Genomic DNA, 18,836 nt, shown 5'->3' on the forward strand with positions numbered 1-18,836 from the left:
ATGTGAGCACCTTGGCCGCTACGATATATCTGGTGGTGACTGTGCCTATTGTTCATTTAGGTATTCTCTGCTGGCGTCTAGGATCACTTCCCATACATTAGTACTTTCTCCTTATCGTTTCTATCATCTACCGGAACACTATTTTAGTGTTAATATTGATAATCAACAACTGATCATGTAGACATGACTCGCCAGTTTTATTAATTTTCACAAATAAATGCAAAAATTCACCGGAAACCATTACGTAAATGTCGTATTGGAATGCAAGACAATACATAGATTGGGCAGTAGAAGTTAATAAATTTAACAATTTACTATGAATGAGTATAAATCAGGAAGTCAATTGATAGTTTTTCAAATTCAGTTTTATGTTACCATCAATAGATTCTACTAGGAGTAGCTATGGTACTAGAAGTCTAATGCCGGCTCCACATGCTTGGTGTTTCCTACAAACACCGAACACACGCCAAAAATCACCCAACACAAACACGGCATGCTCAGGCTTGGCGAACGTGCCCGTTTGTCGAACACGACTTGATTTGTGCAATAGCATAACCCACCGATGCCGATCACTAGCAAAAACAAAACAGACAAACATCTATCCATGCCACATCCACACGTTCGTGTTTGTTGTTTGGTGGTAGGTGTTTGTCGTTGTTTGCCAACCATGTGGAGCCGGCATAAAAATGAATTTGACAACTAATATAGATGGCGCTGTACAATATGTGCTCTGTTTGTCAGAATTTGATGTCGTCCAGCACCATCTTCTTCACTTGTCAAATCATCGATCAATGAATCTTTGCAAGCGTATTCGTTTACATGTATAATTGTAACTACTGATGTGCCGTCGGAAAGTTTCCAAAATTACCAATTTTCCACTTAACCTACTTGACATGTTGGCTTAACAGGTTATTTTAATTTGAAATAGTTGAATTCGTCTGCTGTAATACGTAGGCCACATACTCGACGAGTGGCATGGGAAGAAGGCAGAGACGAGTGTGGTCACGGTACTCGTTATCAGCCACCATGCTTCCCGGCATACTCCCCATACCATGCGTCGAGTGTGGGGCTGGGGTGTAAGGTCTGTTCCTCCTTTAACACTGGCGGCTCTAAACCTGTTTGATGAGATGAACTTCAGTAATTGTAGCCCTTAAATTACTAACGTTAACCCAAAAATCACCATGATAGCAGAAAAGCTTAATTAAGTAGTTACACACTTTTATCTTACAACTAATATTGTACTAATACGGTACAACTTAATACACACCAAGTGACACGGCCAATTATAGACCTTAACGTCTGGCATTAAGGTTTACAAGATGTATGGCAAAACATTAACATGAGTCTGATTTCTTATATTGAAGATGTTTAAGTGATTGTTAGCCAATAAGATTTGATAAGTTGTAGATTGAGAAAGATCTCGCGTATGTATTTTATATTTAATAATGATATTATATTATGTTATGCTTAACGGAAATTGGCTCGATATGCTTAGGCAAGAGTGTAAGTATGAATTAGATACATAATATTGTAGATAACGTATCGGCATGCCTATAGCATTAGGAATGTCATATACTCCTAAATAGATAATTGTTCTTATTCATTCAAAGGTATTACTTAAGGCTTGACCCTCTAAACTACTGATAGTTATTACTGTGTGAGATTTCATATCACCTTAACCTTAATTAAAGCAGCCGTTTGTGAAATGATTTACAGGTGGAGCTATTAAGCCATTGCGTCCAAAAAATATTAACACGCGCTACATTGCAGCCAGTTGACATAAAATATATCTGTATCTGCATTACATACAGTTCTAGAAATATCTGAATATGATGAACTGTAAAGCTTTTACAATAAAGTCGTTTTCAGATATTTGGTAGCACCTTGTTCGCTTCGACATATTTATGGCGTCACTGCACGTTATCATTGGACTTAGAAAGTACGTGTTACACTGCTTTTCCACCAGAGATGTGAGCTTAATCCTTAGGGGGTTCTCTTCTTAATACTACGTAAGTGGCAATCAAGCTATGGTTCGTTTGATGGTAAGCTTTAAGAAGCTTTTTTGAAGACCTGCTGGTTCCCTGTCTTCCTGCCGCTTCAGAATAAACTGTTAAATGTAATGAGCGGCGTCGTATCTGAAAGACTCCTCGAGAAACGGGGACCGAGGGAACGCGTCGGGCATACCCTTGAGCTTACGATGGCAAAATTGCAGTTTAGTTTTGCCGTTTACCTCTCACACATCTCATGGAAAAGCAGCCTCGCCCGCCGTTGAGTTGGCGCCCAGTGAGGGCGGCGCGCTCAGCCGCGGTCGGCCAGCGTGTCGGTGAGGGCGGCGCCCTCAGCCGCGGTCGGCCAGCGTGTCGGTGAGGGCGACGCGCTCAGCCGCGGTCGGCCAGCGTGTCGGTGAGGGCGACGCGCTCAGTCGCGGTCGGCCAGCGTGTCGGTAAGGGCGACGCGCTCAGCCGCGGTCGGCCAGCGTGTCGGTGAGGGCGGCGCGCTCAGCCGCGGTCGGCCAGCGTGTCGGTGAGGGCGACGCGCTCAGCCGCGGTCGGCCAGCGTGTCGGTGAGGGCGACGCGCTCAGCCGCGGTCGGCCAGCGTGTCGGTGAGGGCGACGCGCTCAGCCGCGGTCGGCCAGCGTGTCGGTGAGGGCGACGCGCTCAGCCGCGGTCGGCCAGCGTGTCGGTGAGGGCGACGCGCTCGGCCAGCGTGTCGGTGAGGGCGACGCGCTCAGCCGCGGTCGGCCAGCGTGTCGGTAAGGGCGACGCGGTCGGCCAGCGTGTCGGTGAGGGCGACGCGCTCAGCCGCGGTCGGCCAGCGTGTCGGTAAGGGCGACGCCCTCAGCCGCGGTCGGCCAGCGTGTCGGTGAGGGCGACGCGCTCAGCCGCGGTCGGCCAGCGTGTCGGTGAGGGCGACGCGCTCAGCCGCGGTCGGCCAGCGTGTCGGTGAGGGCGACGCGCTCAGCCGCGGTCGGCCAGCGTGTCGGTAAGGGCGACGCGGTCGGCCAGCGTGTCGGTGAGGGCGACGCGCTCAGCCGCGGTAGGCCAGCGTGTCGGTAAGGGCGACGCGCTCAGCCGCGGTCGGCCAGCGTGTCGGTGAGGGCGACGCGCTCAGCCGCGGTCGGCCAGCGTGTCGGTGAGGGCGACGCGCTCAGCCGCGGTCGGCCAGCGTGTCGGTAAGGGCGACGCGGTCGGCCAGCGTGTCGGTGAGGGCGACGCGCTCAGCCGCGGTCGGCCAGCCTGTCGGTGAGGGCGACGCGCTCAGCCGCGGTCGGCCAGCGTGTCGGTGAGGGCGGCGCCCTCAGCCGCGGTCGGCCAGCGTGTCGGTGAGGGCGACGCGCTCAGCCGCGGTCGGCCAGCGTGTCGGTGAGGGCGACGCGCTCAGCCGCGGTCGGCCAGCGTGTCGGTGAGGGCGACGCGCTCAGCCGCGGTCGGCCAGCGTGTCGGTGAGGGCGACGCGCTCAGCCGCGGTCGGCCAGCGTGTCGGTGAGGGCGACGCGCTCAGCCGCGGTCGGCCAGCGTGTCGGTGAGGGCGGCGGCGCGCAGGCGCGCGTGGCGCATGACGTCGGCCGCCAGCTCCTCCACGGCGGTGTAGCGCGAGCGCTGGAAGCTGAACAGGTCCGCGATGAAACCTACGATCTCCGCCTGGAACACAACATAATATCGATATTTAGATAACATCTATAACTCTTCAAGTGGTATATGTCGTTTACAGTAAAGCAAATTTGAAATTTAAATGACGTATTCGGTCAAGAGCCGACGGCCTACCCCTTCAAGGGTTGAGTTGAGTATCATATCAAGATAGTGAATACTCGGAATAATATTAGGTACATTTTTGTCATCACTGTCATCAGATCCGAGTGCCCTCCGGAAACTTGCGACCTTATCTACCCCAACTTGCTCTTCGATAGACTTCAATCTCATGGGAATTTAACACAAAGCCGAACTCTGATGATTTTTTGGAACTCGCCCAAGTTGACTTTAGAATGAATTACCAAATCTACCTTTTTAGAGTCCTACGATCTTGCGTGCGGCAGCTAATCCAGAAATTTAACAAATCAATTAGAGCCGTTAGCAAATTCCAGTTGCGTATCTAACAACGCGGGGATAATGCGACAGGTCTCAATTCGACCGAGATGCCTAGAGCAATGCCATCGGCCCCTCATTAGGCGGGTCCACACAGAGCGAGCGAGCGAGCACGTACGTGGGAGGCAATTTCCTCACGCACAAACCGGCCGAGGCATACGTCTACACTGGCTGGTTTGTGCGTGAGGAATGCGCCTCGCGCGTATGCTCTGTGTGGACCCGGCTATTCAATTAATTTTCCACGGGCCTCAGTTGATAGCACAGTTACGCCACTTGCTGATGCAGTGTAATCTATATAATTACCTGGAAGGCGCGGCACACTTCCTTGAGCCGCTCGTGCGGGCCGAGGAAGCCCCACACGAGCACGGGCAGCAGGTGCTCGGAGATGGAGTAGAAGTGCGCCATGAACCCGTCCGGGAACTGCAGGTAGCGCCGCTTCGCCTTGATCACTGACCACACTGCCGTCGTTAGCGCCTGAAACAAACAATAAACATTAAATACACCACGGACTAGTTGACTACCTCCCGTCCATCGCCACTTTCATCACGTGCAATAGTGGGACTCGTTTTCAACAGGTTGCAGTCCAGTATTATATCGGTACTCACGCTCTCTTTGAATCCGTCTGAAAGCCACCGGTTGCGTACGACGGCCAGTACGGACGAGGGCGGCGACTCCAGGTCTTCGAAAGCGTCTAGTAGGATGTAGTCTAGCACCACGTCGTAGAAGGACAGCACCTACACAACGTTCTACGTTTAACACGATGGCCAACAAACTCCAGAGCTATACAGGTCGACGCATTAGCTAATACCGTAGGAACTTAGGAAGTACTCGGAGAAGATGAATGCCATGTCTCTAAATTTAGTTAATCCGTTTCAAAAATCGGCGATTTCGTCGCGGCGGCCTGCAGAAAGCCGTTCTAGCTAGTTGATGATCCCGTCAAGCGATCAAAATTACTAGAGTGACTCGTTTTGAAATTTGAAAGAGTTCTTATATCGTCGGTTAAGAGTAAAAACCTGCTAACTCCATTATGTTCGGATCTTACTAGAGGTAGATTGATCAACAACAACAATCATGAATCAAGGAAATCTTACCTTAACTCCTTTACTGGAAAGTTCGCTTTCAATTGTGGTCCAGTTCGCAGGATCTGATGTCCACGTAACCATTTCTTCATATGCAACAAGAAACTCTTTGGGTTCCTGTAACATCACAACTAGTAATTGGTGGGGCAAAGTCTCATTCGCTTGATAATATCTAACATCGCAAAACTGTGGTGTCGGATGGCTTATGGCACGGCGGGATGGCCACGGTGTCGATTTTTCGTCCGCTCATCAAAGGTAGTGATTGTGCATATACACATCTACACGTGGCCCATTCTATAGTGCGAGCTCTCAAACATCGCATGGCCATCCCGCTGGTCCAGCGCTGGGCCATCGTGTAGGGGAGCCATTAAGTGGATCGTGTACGCGGAACACGGCCTGCAGCGTGCAGTACACAGGAACTATGGCAGGGTGTTACCTTGTCGGCGTAGAGTAGCAGGTCGGTGAACACCTGGCGGCCGGCGTCCACGAACCACGCCCAGTTGGCGGGCACGCGGAACACGGCCTGCAGCGTGCAGTACACAGGAACTATGGCAGGGTGTTACCTTGTCGGCGTAGAGCAGCAGGTCGGTGAACACCTGGCGGCCGGCGTCCACGAACCACGCCCAGTTGGCGGGCACGCGGAACACGGCCTGCAGCGTGCAGTACACAGGAACTATGGCAGGGTGTTACCTTGTCGGCGTAGAGCAGCAGGTCGGTGAGCATCTGGCGGCCGGCGTCCACGAACCACGCCCAGTTGGCGGGCACGCGGAACACGGCCTGCAGCGTGCAGTACACAGGAACTATGGCAGGGTGTTACCTTGTCGGCGTAGAGCAGCAGGTCGGTGAACACCTGGCGGCCGGCGTCCACGAACCACGCCCAGTTGGCGGGCACGCGGAACACGGCCTGCAGCGTGCAGTACACAGGAACTATGGCAGGGTGTTACCTTGTCGGCGTAGAGCAGCAGGTCGGTGAGCACCTGGCGGCCGGCGTCCACGAACCACGCCCAGTTGGCGGGCACGCGGAACACGGCCTGCAGCGTGCAGTACACAGGAACTATGGCAGGGTGTTACCTTGTCGGCGTAGAGCAGCAGGTCGGTGAGCATCTGGCGGCCGGCGTCCACGAACCACGCCCAGTTGGCGGGCACGCGTAACACGGCCTGCAGCGTGCAGTACACAGGAACTATGGCAGGGTGTTACCTTGTCGGCGTAGAGCAGCAGGTCGGTGAGCACCTGGCGGCCGGCGTCCACGAACCACGCCCAGTTGGCGGGCACGCGGAACACGGCCTGCAGCGTGCAGTACACAGGAACTATGGCAGGGTGTTACCTTGTCGGCGTAGAGCAGCAGGTCGGTGAGCACCTGGCGGCCGGCGTCCACGAACCACGCCCAGTTGGCGGGCACGCGGAACACGGCCTGCAGCGTGCAGTACACAGGAACTATGGCAGGGTGTTACCTTGTCGGCGTAGAGCAGCAGGTCGGTGAGCACCTGGCGGCCGGCGTCCACGAACCACGCCCAGTTGGCGGGCACGCGGAACACGGCCGCCAGCGCCAACCGCAGCGCGTGCAGCTTGCACAGGAACTCCGAGTCAGAGGCGCATTGCACCACGTCGGTGCGCAATGTTCTGTGATAACAACATATGCGTATAATATAATATGCGTGCGTGAAATATAAATATCGGTACAGGAACCATAGATAAATTTTACCAAGTGACCCAAACAACTTTAGCATTCCGATTTCAGGTTCAAATTACTTTGCACTTTCCGGAAATGTGACTTGTCTTCAAATAAATCATCAAACCTGGATTCATTGGAATATATTTGGATTTTTTGGGAAAAGCTTTTAGATTGGTGCAGCCTGGGAAAGGGTTAAAGGAGCTTACCTATAAGGAATGCCGATTTCTAACTGTTTCACACCTAATTGATATAATTCTAAATTTTCTACTTCTGGCAGGTCATCTTTCAGGTCGTCGAATTCTCTTAAATCCGCTACCTGAAAATATATGAGAAAACACAAGATGAGCAGGTAGTAGAAGTTGTTGTCGCTATTAAACTGAGAGCAATATAATTAAGTAGGATAGATATCCAAGCGTCTTCTAGGGGGTACTTACATAACCTGAGTACTGCAGTTACCTACATAACGAGTTGTAAGAAAACTCAGTCAGTACCTTATCTACTATGCTGTCCAATCGGAGCAGAGCCAAGGCCGCGGACTGAATGCACGAGAACGGCGGTGAGAACAGCGATGCGATCTTCGTTGCCGCCGTTGTCCAGAACAGATATAAGTAGATACATTTTGACAGAGTCGCGCCGCACCGCCGGTCGCGTGACTCGCGTGCGTCCAGTCACGACCAACCAGGTCGTGGTATGTAAAGTGTATATGGAGTATGACCTGGTCTTCCGCGGACGCGAAGGACTCTGCGCTGGAGTGGTGCTCACGGCGCGTGTGCGAGGAGCCGGTGTGCGTGGACAGGAGCCGCGAGCGCCGCCCCGCGCCGCCCGAGCCCGCGTCGCCACCACCGCCGCCGCTTTCCGACCGGAATAGGACGGAGCGTTGGTCGAGGAACAGTAGTTCGCACCGCTCCTACAATTCAAATGAAGGTATTTATCGAACTGAAACGAAATATCACACATTAGGCATTCTTAGTACCATATTTGTTTGGGACTTAGGCGCACGGGTAGAGCAAAGACGAAGGGGTAGGGGTAACACCAAAAGTTGCATAAGCATTGCTATAGTTGTATAACGCGACGAAAGCGTGCCTCAGAAGTTCATGCTCGTCTCTAAGGCCTCCATATCTCCAAACTGCCTTGTAAACTATCATGAACCTACTCGTACCTGTAGCAGGTACGCGTCCTGCAGCAGTGTTTAATCGCTCGACAGAACTCCGCTTCCTCCGGCTAGGTGAATGCTAGCGTGCCTGACACGCCGCCGCGAGCGTCCAGCGAGAATGGCCAGCGTATCCTGTCGTTATTAGTTGATGCTGTCTCCAGGGCTATCATATACTAGGAACCTACTTGTAATAAGTACGCGTTTTGCAACAGGTCCTGGATCTCTCGGCAAAACTCCGCTTCCTCCGGCGAGGTGAGCGCCAGCGTGCCCGACACGCCGCCGCGAGCGCCCAGCGAGAACGCCGCCAGCGCGTCCTCCCAGTAGTTAATACTCGTCTCCAAGGCCTCCATACCTGTAAGATGTAAACAAATTTAAAAATGGCAATAGAAAAATTACTTTATTAGTTTTATATTTGTGTCAAATTCACCAATTTTTAGGAAAGCACCTGCAGCCCATAGAAAAAGTAGGTATGGTTTTAACGTTTTTAATGCCAATCTTAATCCTACTTCATCATGTTGGCCAAAATACGTCGACTATTGGGCAAAAGCGTCCCCCAAGATCCCAGATTTGCGCCCCCAAATGAAACTGTTTCCTGCATACAGAGCCTTTCTGCCCAATTATTGGTAGGTTAGTTACCCTCTTAACCGAGATTAGAATAGTTATTAGGAAAGATACTAATTCGTCCACACTGTTTACTGATAATACATAAAGTCTACTGATTATTTAAAATTAAAATGTCTACTTACTCTTTTTTTCCTATGTTTAAGGAAGGGCTATAATACTGTGTAGTTAAGTCTATAAGTAGAGATAACCCAATATAAGATATGCTAATAAAAGAAACGAATTTGGATGGGTAAAGGTATGTAATGTATATCCACTTATCCAGTACCTGTAAGTAAAAGATAGCCTATACTAAACAGTCATGTCTTAATGAAAACAGGTAGTTTTTTATTTTTATTTAAAACCGATTTATTATGCAGAAAACGTTACAACTAAATTACGGTCAACCAGTCTTCAAATCATTTCGTACCCTTTTATAATGAAATTGTTATACAAGTTAATAATTATTGCTCATTTTACATAAAATCACAATTCAATCCAATTTAAGTACATTTTTATATAGTTTATACACATAGTGTAACATTTAAAGGACCAGCCTTTATTATTTTCAATATAACAACCATTATTCCTACGTTGTTGCAATGCTAATAATTGCTACTAAGTATTTGTATTTTTTGTTCCATTTGTTATTTGAAATAACTTATTTTTTATTCATGTTGACTAGATGTTGAAATACATTAATTTATCAAAATGCTGCCTATTTTTTGATTGTATCAGTCTAAATGAAGACATGATCTTTGATATCTGGTCCATTTGACTGAACTGGATGTAGCCTTTGTAAGTGCATCACAGCTTCTTGTATTCCACTATTAAGTTCTTGGAAATTTCCTGCCACTGATGTCAAGGTGTCTGCTATCCTTTCGTCTAGCAAGGACCTCCGCTCTTCTTGAAGCTTCATAATGGATGCTATGGACTCTAATGCTGCAGCCATACGCTCCTCAGCTGCAATTCGTCTTTCTTCTAGTTCTAAAGCCCATTGTGGAGGTGGTGTTCCAGATCTCCCTTCATCTGCAAAATGGTAAAAAAATTGTTTTAAAATTTTCTTTATTTTGATTTTGGCATCTAGCTCAAATTACACAGGAAACACCTTAATAAGGTTGTGCCAATATAATGTAGCCACTGATTTTGTAATACTTACTTTACTCCCAAGTAAATTTCCTTGATACCTCATTATTAACAAATATATCTAGTCATTTCATTTGAGGGTAAACAAGACCCAATTTCAATGATAAACCAAATTTGATGTGCAGTGGCCATCAGATATTTGTGAGTGCAGTATAAATCTGATGGCGAATGTACCAATTGATAACATGCATTTCTGTTAGTAAATAGTTTTTTACAAACATACCAGGTGCTGCAGATCCTTTGGTAGAACTCCTTGTTTTATGTACTTTGTGTATTGGCAGTGGCTCAGCTTTAATATTTTCTGGAGAATGATGCCCAATGGGATCACTGTCAGAATTATCAGCCAGCATGTTTTCTAGTTCTTTAATAGGTTTTGACTTTGATCTGACTAAATTGCTGCCGCTTAGTGCTAATACTCTGACTTCCAAGTCATTAAGTGGGGCGAACCTGCTTGGACCACCATGAGGATTTTCTTCAAACCGTCTAGCATCATTTGCCTTTTTTCTACTCTTATGTCGCCACTCAAACCAATACTGTAAAGATAAATTTTATTAGTAAGTCGGGAATTAGCAGGGAGTAGGTACTAAGAAAGATAAGAAATATGTATTTTGAGTAGCATATTTAGTAGGTACCTTTTTCCAACCGTCTGCAGTTTTCAAAGCTCCTCCCGGCACAGCATTGAGCAGTTTGCCGAGTTCGTTCCAAGTTGTCGCACAGCGTTGTGGGCACTGGTGGCCGTGGACGCCGCTGTACCGTTTGAAGGAGTTCCCATGCACATCCCTTTATTTTGCTCTAGAAAATCTATCATCACCTCCAACTGCTCTCTAGAAATCCTTCGTGGTGGAGCCATTTATGATTTAAATTTGTATTTTACGAAAACTACGAGACGAGGGCAATGGTTTTTAGGCCCCGGTTTTAAAATTAAAACAGCGTATACTCGTATTTTTTGTAGAAAACACATAGGTTGCTGCTGTGCAACTTTATTTAGAACTTTGGAATACAAACACAAATTATAACCGCGCGCTATTTTGTTCCAATTATTTGACACAAGCTATTTCTTTCACAAATCGTTATTGAAATGAAAGAAATAAATAATCGTAATCGCGATATGTAATGGCGACTTTTCATACGTCAAACCAACGTCAAACGACGCGAAGTACAAATAAAAATAAAATTACCCATACAAAATGAATTAATAAAACTCTCTGTTGTACATTTTTCTAAACATAAACATCGATTAACAATTACAATAGTACAATTAATAACTTAAAAAGATTGCGATATACACAATATAAAAACTGATATCAGCGCCATCTAGCGTTACGTATCTTAACTAATAACAGCTTCATCAAGTATTTAAGTTTAGTCATACATACAACAGATGGCACTGGATCTTACATGCATTATTTAAAAGTAGTTGGCGCTAGTGGCGCCCCCTGAACCTGAACTCCTTAAACTACGGATATAACAATTTAATTAAAACAGTTGAAACTCACTTTTTCGCAAATTAACAGAAAACCGAGAAACTTCCTAACCAAATTTAAACAAGTAGTATGTTTAAAAAAGGGTTTGTGTATTTTTAGGATTTAATGCTACGCAAGTACGCAAAGTACTTCTACAGCTACAGAAGCATTACTACTACAGAAGCTGGGAATTTAGGTATTTCCCACTAAGAAGTTACAGGTAGCAATCTCCTTTCTGGCTATATTATTAATGCTATTCTCAAACAAAAAAAAACAACGCTATATTACGTCTTAAGAAACAATCCAGTAGTACTAATATCCGTCATGTTGAACATTTCCTAAAAACTGTAAGTAAGTAAATTATAAGTTCCTATCGCACATGGTCATAACCCTGGTTTATGAAACTTCACGAGAACTGTTAGGAAATGTGACCTGTAGAGGAGAACAGCCGGACATACGAAATAATTTTTGATCAAGCTGAAACAAAGACTTTTGCTTACGGCCAATTAACTCTTCGTCTTACAGTTTTCTCTCAATATTTTCGATATGTGATCGTAAAGCCGATTGCCCATTGCGTCACACGGTCATGTACGTTGTTTTCAACATGCTTTGTATGTAAATCAGTAAATAAAGATCGGTTCCACAGCGGTACGTCTGCATGGATGAGTGTTGCACTTTTCTCTCCCCCACGGGCCCCACGTGCCCTGCAAACGTTGGGTACGAAGCGTGTGCCATAATTTACATATAAAGGTGCCATAATTTTTACAATAATCAAAAAATCGAAAAAAAGTCAAACTTAGGGGCATAGCTATGGTTAGTACCCTATTAACCCTTTAACGGGCTAGACTAAAAAATCCTCAATTCTATTCTCATCGCCAATCTATAGTACTAAAAATTCTGTACAAGAAAAAAAATACAAAATGATGATGTTAATGGTATTTTTCCCTATAAAAGGAGATTCATGTGATGACATTAAGACTTGTGTAACAACTAATTCTGTAATAAATAAATACAAAAACTCTTCTTCTTCCTCCTCGCGTTGTCCCGGCATTTTGCCACGGCTCATGGGAGCCTGGGGTCCGCTTGACAACTAATCCCAAGATTTGGCGTAGGCACTAGTTTTTACGAAAGCGACTGCCATCTGACCTTCCAACCCAGAGGGTAAACTAGGCCTTGTTAGGATTAGTCCGGTTTCCTCACGATGTTTTCCTTCACCGAAAAGCGACTGGTAAATATCAAATGATATTTCGTACATAAGTTCCGAAAACTCATTGGTACGAGCCGGGGTTTGAACCCGCGACCTCCGGATTGCAAGTCGCACGCTCTTACCGCTAGGCCACCAGCGCTTCCTTCGAAATAAATACAAAAACTAAAAATAATAATTAAGTTCACTTTAATAGAGTAATTATTTCGGTATAAACATATTACTAATTACGTAAACAGTCTTCCGAAGGTGGCACCTGCCGGGCATGTAAATCGGCGGCACTCGGTGTCGGCTTATGCGGGGACTTAATTAATTTACCCTGAATTTTATATCCTCGCGTGACAATTAATTTTACGAGAAATGCCCACTAAAACTCATCACAGTGTAGTGAAGCTCTTTTGAGATTGAGATTATAGTTAAGTGAATGAAATAAAAGTTCAATGTAACCTAACGCTATACTTGTAAATTTAAAAGTCAAGTAATTGCTATATTGGTAGGATTGAGGATAGGAACGTAATTAATTATCTAGATTTTATTTTATCTATGGAGGCGCGTACCTATAGGTAAATAAATATCTATATGACATCCCGCTTTAAAAGTTGTTTTAAATGACTCTTATGTCTATGATCATATTTCTATGATAGTCTCATTAGGACCTCATTGTGGCCTATAACTAAAGTGTATATGAAACTTTATAAGAAAGATACATACATTTTTACATCATCAGGTTAATCTGTGAGTCCTACAGGTAAAAGGATAGGTATATCCTATGTACAAGGGGTAAAACGAGTAAATACTCGTAGCTTCGAAATTCTGCGCTTCAAGAAAATCGGCACAGAATAAATAATATGGCGTCGGCGTAAAAATGATGCACTGAAAAATCTGAAGCTAGGCAGGAATAGGCAGCGCAAATAATTATAAATTATTATTATATTAAAGCCGTGGTGGCCGAGTGTATATTATGACCTCCGACTTTCAATCCGGAGGTCGCGGATTCAAATCCTGGCTCGTACCACTGAGTTTTTCGGAACTAATGTACGAAATGTCATTTGGTATTTACCACAAGCTTTTCCGTGAAGGAAAACATCGTGGGGAAACCTGCATACATCTGCAAAGAAATTCAAAGGTGTATGTGAAGTCTCCTATCCGCATTGGGCTAGCGTGGGGACTATTGCCCAAGCCCTCTCGCGCATGAGAGGAGGCCTGTGCCCAGCAGTGGGACGTATGACGTATATAGGCTGAATTATTATTATTATTTGTATCTCCTTGGATTTCACGGGCCTAAGAATTCCGATCTTTTGATAGGCTTGCGTGGGGATATAGATCCAACACGTAGACGCCCCTTGAAGAGCTTTCATGTCATGTAAAATGCCTACTGGAACCCGTTCACAGGTGCAACAATAGACACCCATGAATTGGTCGCAGCAGGCATTGGGATTATTGTAGAAAAAGTGAACAGTATACCGGTCTATGGATTGAAGTTTCGGTGGACTATGAGACTGGGTTATTGCAAAGACGTCCGGACACCTGCCATAACAATGTTTTCACTAGTTATCGAGGCAGGCGGTGACTTGCCGTCCACTAGATGGGCCCCTGAAACTGCCGTCGTGAAGACAACCAGGAGCAACACCGGTGTGACCTAACGACTCCCCTCTGGACAGCCAATGAAGGCAAGCCAGAGTTGAGAGTCCTGCGGGTCCCCTTGGGGTCCACTCCGACCGACGAAGACACGCCGGAGATGGAGACCCTGTCCAACTCTCAGGAGTACTCGGGTCCGGGGGGTCGTTACTCCTCACTTACTTGTTATAATTATTATATTCTGAATCAACGAGCGGATGAATAAGACAAGATAATCTTCTTTTGTTGTTTATATTTTTTTATCAAGTACCTACATAATAACTTGATTTATTTTCTTGTAATTAGCACGAAATACAATAATAAGATAATTTAGTTCATATTTGTAAGAAGAGTACAGAATATTCCAACTTGTTTATAAATTATAAAAATGAGAAATGAACTTAGTTGCGTTAGGTATATGTATAATGTGTCCAATACAATAATAACATAGGTATAAGATTAGTGTCTTTGAAATTTTGAAATTACAATCACATTAGTGTTGAGTTGCTCACTCGTGAGGCACCTCATTTGTACTACTCATTTTGTTAAATTGTCGCAGAACTTCACACCGCATAAATGTCATACATCACTCCTCAATTAATTTTACTCATTTACTCGCGCCATGCTCGCGCGCATCACACACAGCTCTTACCACTCAAACCATTCAAACACTTCAAATTTAAAAAAGGCTGAGAGTTTAGCCTTTCAAACCTTTCAAACTCACTCGCGTTCCTCACAACTCGCAAGAGAGTCGCGAGGCGCTCGGTGCTCGCCGACATTCAAATGAAGAAATGAGTCATTGACGTCATCATACTTCATCGCTCACACTATCAACTGCCCAACTACAAACCTTATTGCAAGGACAAAAGGTCCACCGAGAAATGCGTTGTGTTTGTACCATTCACTCGCCTCACTGTGACATCCCCTCAAAAATCCTTTCAAAATGAAACAATGAATTAGATTTACCGAAAGAGGGAGTGAGACAGACACGCGCCGTGCTTCAATAACACCTCATCGAAAATACGTTAAAAATGAAACACGAAAGAAAACAAGCGTAAGCGTCCGCAAGCTTACATACATATTACGCCATTTTGATCCTAGCATTGCTAAGTTACTTGTCAAAAGCGAAAAATCTAAGTCATCAAAGAACCTACCGAAGAAAGTTTTTTCTCTCTGTCGCACTTGTAATTTCATACGTAAGTGCGACAGCAAAGCAAAACTTCGTGGTTCGCGGTAGGCCTCCATATTTGTTAGCTATTATTGTACTAACGCGCATACCAGTATAACCTGACCTCAAGACTCATATTGCTGGTGTCATGTATAATCTGAATCAATTAGACTGGACAGCGAAATGGTTACTTGATAAGCGATTGAAATGCCAACCAAGTCTCACTGGGCATTTACGAAGCTAGCTTAGAAATAGTTATCGTTTAAGAGATCAAAATATTATTTAAATTATTGAAATATAATATTTTACATTAGTTTATTAATAAAAAAGTAAATATAATTTGTATAGGTGAAATAAACATGTACATTTTAACGATTTGAATTTGTAATACTTTTTGTTAACGTGCTTCGTATAGTATTTCGATCATTTATGATTTTGACATATTTATAGTACGAGAAACTCGAAAAAGTTGTTCGTAATCTTTAGTTGTGTTTTATAAATAGTGATCAGTGACCATTCTTATAATTATACCAAAATAACAATATATTATCATTGTTTTCGCGATAAAATATACCTGTGGGTCTTTCTTTGTGTCTTTTGCATACAAAAATCAAGTGTATATTACACGCCGGTGGCATTACCGCGCGAACGTTATTGAGGCTTTCGTTTGTTATCATATTACAATGCTATTATTACTGATAAATTATGAGGTGGTAAGTTAGTAATTTCTATATAATAATGGTACAAAAAATATTGGATTTGTTCTCCTTAGTTTGTTAATTGTTTGTTTGGTAGTTTATGGTTAGTATTTATTTCAATATATGTATGTTAAACTTAAAATGATATCAAGTAGCAAGGATTGATACTGAACAATCTAACAATAAAAATAATAAACTGCTAAATTAGAACAAGTTTCATAAAAGCATCAAATTAAGTTGCAATAGGATGTATGTACTTTAACTCCTTAGTTTGATTCTTAAATGTATGTCTTCTGTTGTTAAAGTTCTGTTTTAAACCTCCAGAATTGCACTCCAAGTAAATATTTAAAAGGAAGTTTAGCAATGCCTAAATATGTATTTACATTAAATATTGTTTGCTGCCGTTGGAGTTGATGGAATAGTCGATGCTGCAAAAGTGCTAGTACCTCTCCTCATTTGAAGTAAGACATTGTAACACCTCATTTTAGAGAATGAGGTACTCATACAAACTCATTTTAAATTGATGTCCTACCCATCACTAAATCACATTTTTCCTCGTATCTAAATTAAGTAAGTTATTTCTCTTCTTATCAAGAATTCAAGTGATATAATTTAAAGAGTTGCTTCAATTGTTTTTTGCACGAGTCGCGTCGCCACGGAATTTCCACAGTCACGAATGGAGATTTTAAAGCACAAAAACCGGTTAAAGGTGACGTCATCTGAAGCCCTGCTAAAGTTAAGCCTGTAGCTTAGTTACATTACCATACCTACCTCATAACAGTATCTGTTTTGTTAGAATTATTCATTATTGTAAGTATAATAATAATAATAATAATAAAATTCTTTATTGTGCACTACTAAAGAAAAACTCATAATACAAACAATACAGGACTTAAATACCATCTTAGTATGTACCTAGTACAGTTTTCCATTACCGGTATTCGTACATTCTAATTGGAAAACGAAGAATTTTTAATATCACGTAATTTTTACATGAATGTAAATATAACTATAGTTTCTATTAAGCACTTGACATATGTCTGTGGCTCATGAGCCGTATTTGTGACTTGATTGTAAGTAGCTGGACTTGATTGTAAGTAGATAGACATGTGCGCCGCGCCGCCGCCGCCGACGATTTTACGCCGATGAAAATTATCGGCGGCGGCGGCGTGGCAAATTTTCACTTCCATCTCATGATAATGCGCACTAGGAAGCTCGAAAGTGCCACACGTATTATATAAAGGTTCATGCTTAGGCTTTTCACTTATGGTTTTCCGGCGATACCAATCACCATAATTTTTTCCATAATTCCGTTAATATTCAAAAATTAAAATAATTATTTATTTGTTTTTTATTAAAAGTAATTAAATGTTACATATAGCGTTGTTGTAACACGGGAATTACATTTAATTCAACCTAACAATTGAAAACTGTGACATATCAATGTCATTTCGAACATCGATCGTTCGAGATAGTATCGTTTAGTAGAAAATGTGTGAACTAAGTACCTACGAAACACTAATCAATATGTAAACCGTCCCTGAGGTGAGTGTACAACTGTACACGCTCGTAGAGGCCTTGAGATAAAAAAGGAGTTATACTTAGAATACCGGTGTCTTTGAGAAAATGACTTAATTTAATCTCAGAAATGCACCTTTGAAATTATCAGAAAAAAAAGGTATATATTATAGCGTAAAAAAAAATTATGGGCCCGTGAAGGATCACTTCAGAAATGAAATGTAGGTAAAGAAATGTATTATGGGGTGATTTTAAAAATCTTTTACTTTTTTAACAATAGTACCCACATTTTGTCAGCGTTGTAAAGAAGAAATAAATCGTGTCGCAATTTCGACAGCTGAAGTAGATTTCGTTGTACACTTTATTTTTTTGCCATAAACTGTAATTATTTTAACATTACAACTCGTAATGGACAAATATAAGTTTTATATTCTCGGAAGGTTTAATTTAGGTCGTATATCGCTACATTTTCAAGTAGCTGCAAAATATACACCACGCCGATTTCACGCCGATCATGCCGCCGCCGCCGATGATTTTGCCACCATCGGTGCACCCCTCTAGGCCTAGAGATAGTGAAGTTATAGTGCTTCTAATTTATAATAATAATTTAAAGTGAAAATAACTTAAATAAGGGAAATATATCCCTATTCGTATAATGAACTACTTATTCTTCTGACGACAGTTACTTACATTGCATTCTACCTTAGGCTTATGTTCTACATAAGATAACATAAACGCTGGAAGAATGTTATTATACCTAAAGGAAGTAATTATAAATAAAGTACCCAAGAAAAACAAATAGACGCTTGCGTTTGATGCCTGTAGGATGCATGGTTGTGGAAATGACGACGGATCCCTTGGGCGATTTCGCGGACGGGCGGACCCGCGGCGCCGCCTCGGCCGCGCGTTCCGCCAGTCGAGTGGAGACTCCGCACTGCGGCGGTACACTGAACGCTAACGCTCTTTACACTTACACAATCATTTACCGATGTACCTCATCTGTCACTTCTCATCAAAGGATCAGCATTAGTAATTGAACATCAAGTGCTTCAGCGAAACATCGCTAGTGTAGTGAGTGATCGAAAACCCGCGATTTGTGTTTTCTTAGAGGCTTCATCTCATCCCGGGCTTATTGAGGCTGATTCGTATCAAATCAAATTACAGGTAAGGAACCTAAAAGCAGGATTCTGAGCGTGAAGTTTCGTGCTTTGGCTCGGTTGTCCAATCTATATTGAGCGAACGGTGTATTGACATGAAAATAAATTTGTATGTTATTTTTAAATTATCTAAATACGCACTCTTCTTTCACCAACTCTTTCGTGTTTTCTTAGAGTTATTAGCTAAAAAAAACGTTTATTTAGAAATAAGTTAAAGTAATTGTTTTAATTTATATAAGCTTAATTTGTAGGTAGACCTTGTTATTCATCCTAGATT

The 18,836-nt window shown here is 43.7% G+C and overlaps 2 protein-coding genes and 1 pseudogene across 2 annotated transcripts in view; 1 reads left to right on the forward strand and 2 right to left on the reverse strand.

Annotated features, from left to right (window-relative positions):
* Positions 1-3,229: 3,229 nt before the first annotated feature.
* LOC133517991 (mitoguardin) overlaps positions 3,230-18,836 on the reverse strand; it is a 71,813-nt gene continuing 56,206 nt past the window's right edge. Inside the window, exons 4-11 of the mRNA XM_061851525.1 lie at positions 8,174-8,340; positions 7,551-7,742; positions 7,042-7,151; positions 6,615-6,783; positions 5,175-5,279; positions 4,689-4,817; positions 4,387-4,557; positions 3,230-3,642 (exon numbers count right to left, since the gene is read on the reverse strand). Of these exons, the coding sequence (XP_061707509.1) occupies positions 3,499-3,642; positions 4,387-4,557; positions 4,689-4,817; positions 5,175-5,279; positions 6,615-6,783; positions 7,042-7,151; positions 7,551-7,742; positions 8,174-8,340 (1,187 nt within the window). The 3' untranslated portion in view covers positions 3,230-3,498. The remainder of the gene's footprint in view (positions 3,643-4,386; positions 4,558-4,688; positions 4,818-5,174; positions 5,280-6,614; positions 6,784-7,041; positions 7,152-7,550; positions 7,743-8,173; positions 8,341-18,836) is intronic.
* LOC133517989 (uncharacterized) lies at positions 8,833-10,936 on the reverse strand (annotated as a pseudogene).
* LOC133517987 (protein unzipped) overlaps positions 18,307-18,836 on the forward strand; it is a 37,350-nt gene continuing 36,820 nt past the window's right edge. Inside the window, exon 1 of the mRNA XM_061851521.1 lies at positions 18,307-18,566. The gene's annotated coding sequence lies outside the window, so the exon portion shown is untranslated. The remainder of the gene's footprint in view (positions 18,567-18,836) is intronic.

Source organism: Cydia pomonella, chromosome 5 (genome assembly GCF_033807575.1).
Source record: "Cydia pomonella isolate Wapato2018A chromosome 5, ilCydPomo1, whole genome shotgun sequence".
Classification (NCBI taxonomy): Eukaryota; Metazoa; Arthropoda; class Insecta; order Lepidoptera; family Tortricidae; genus Cydia; species Cydia pomonella.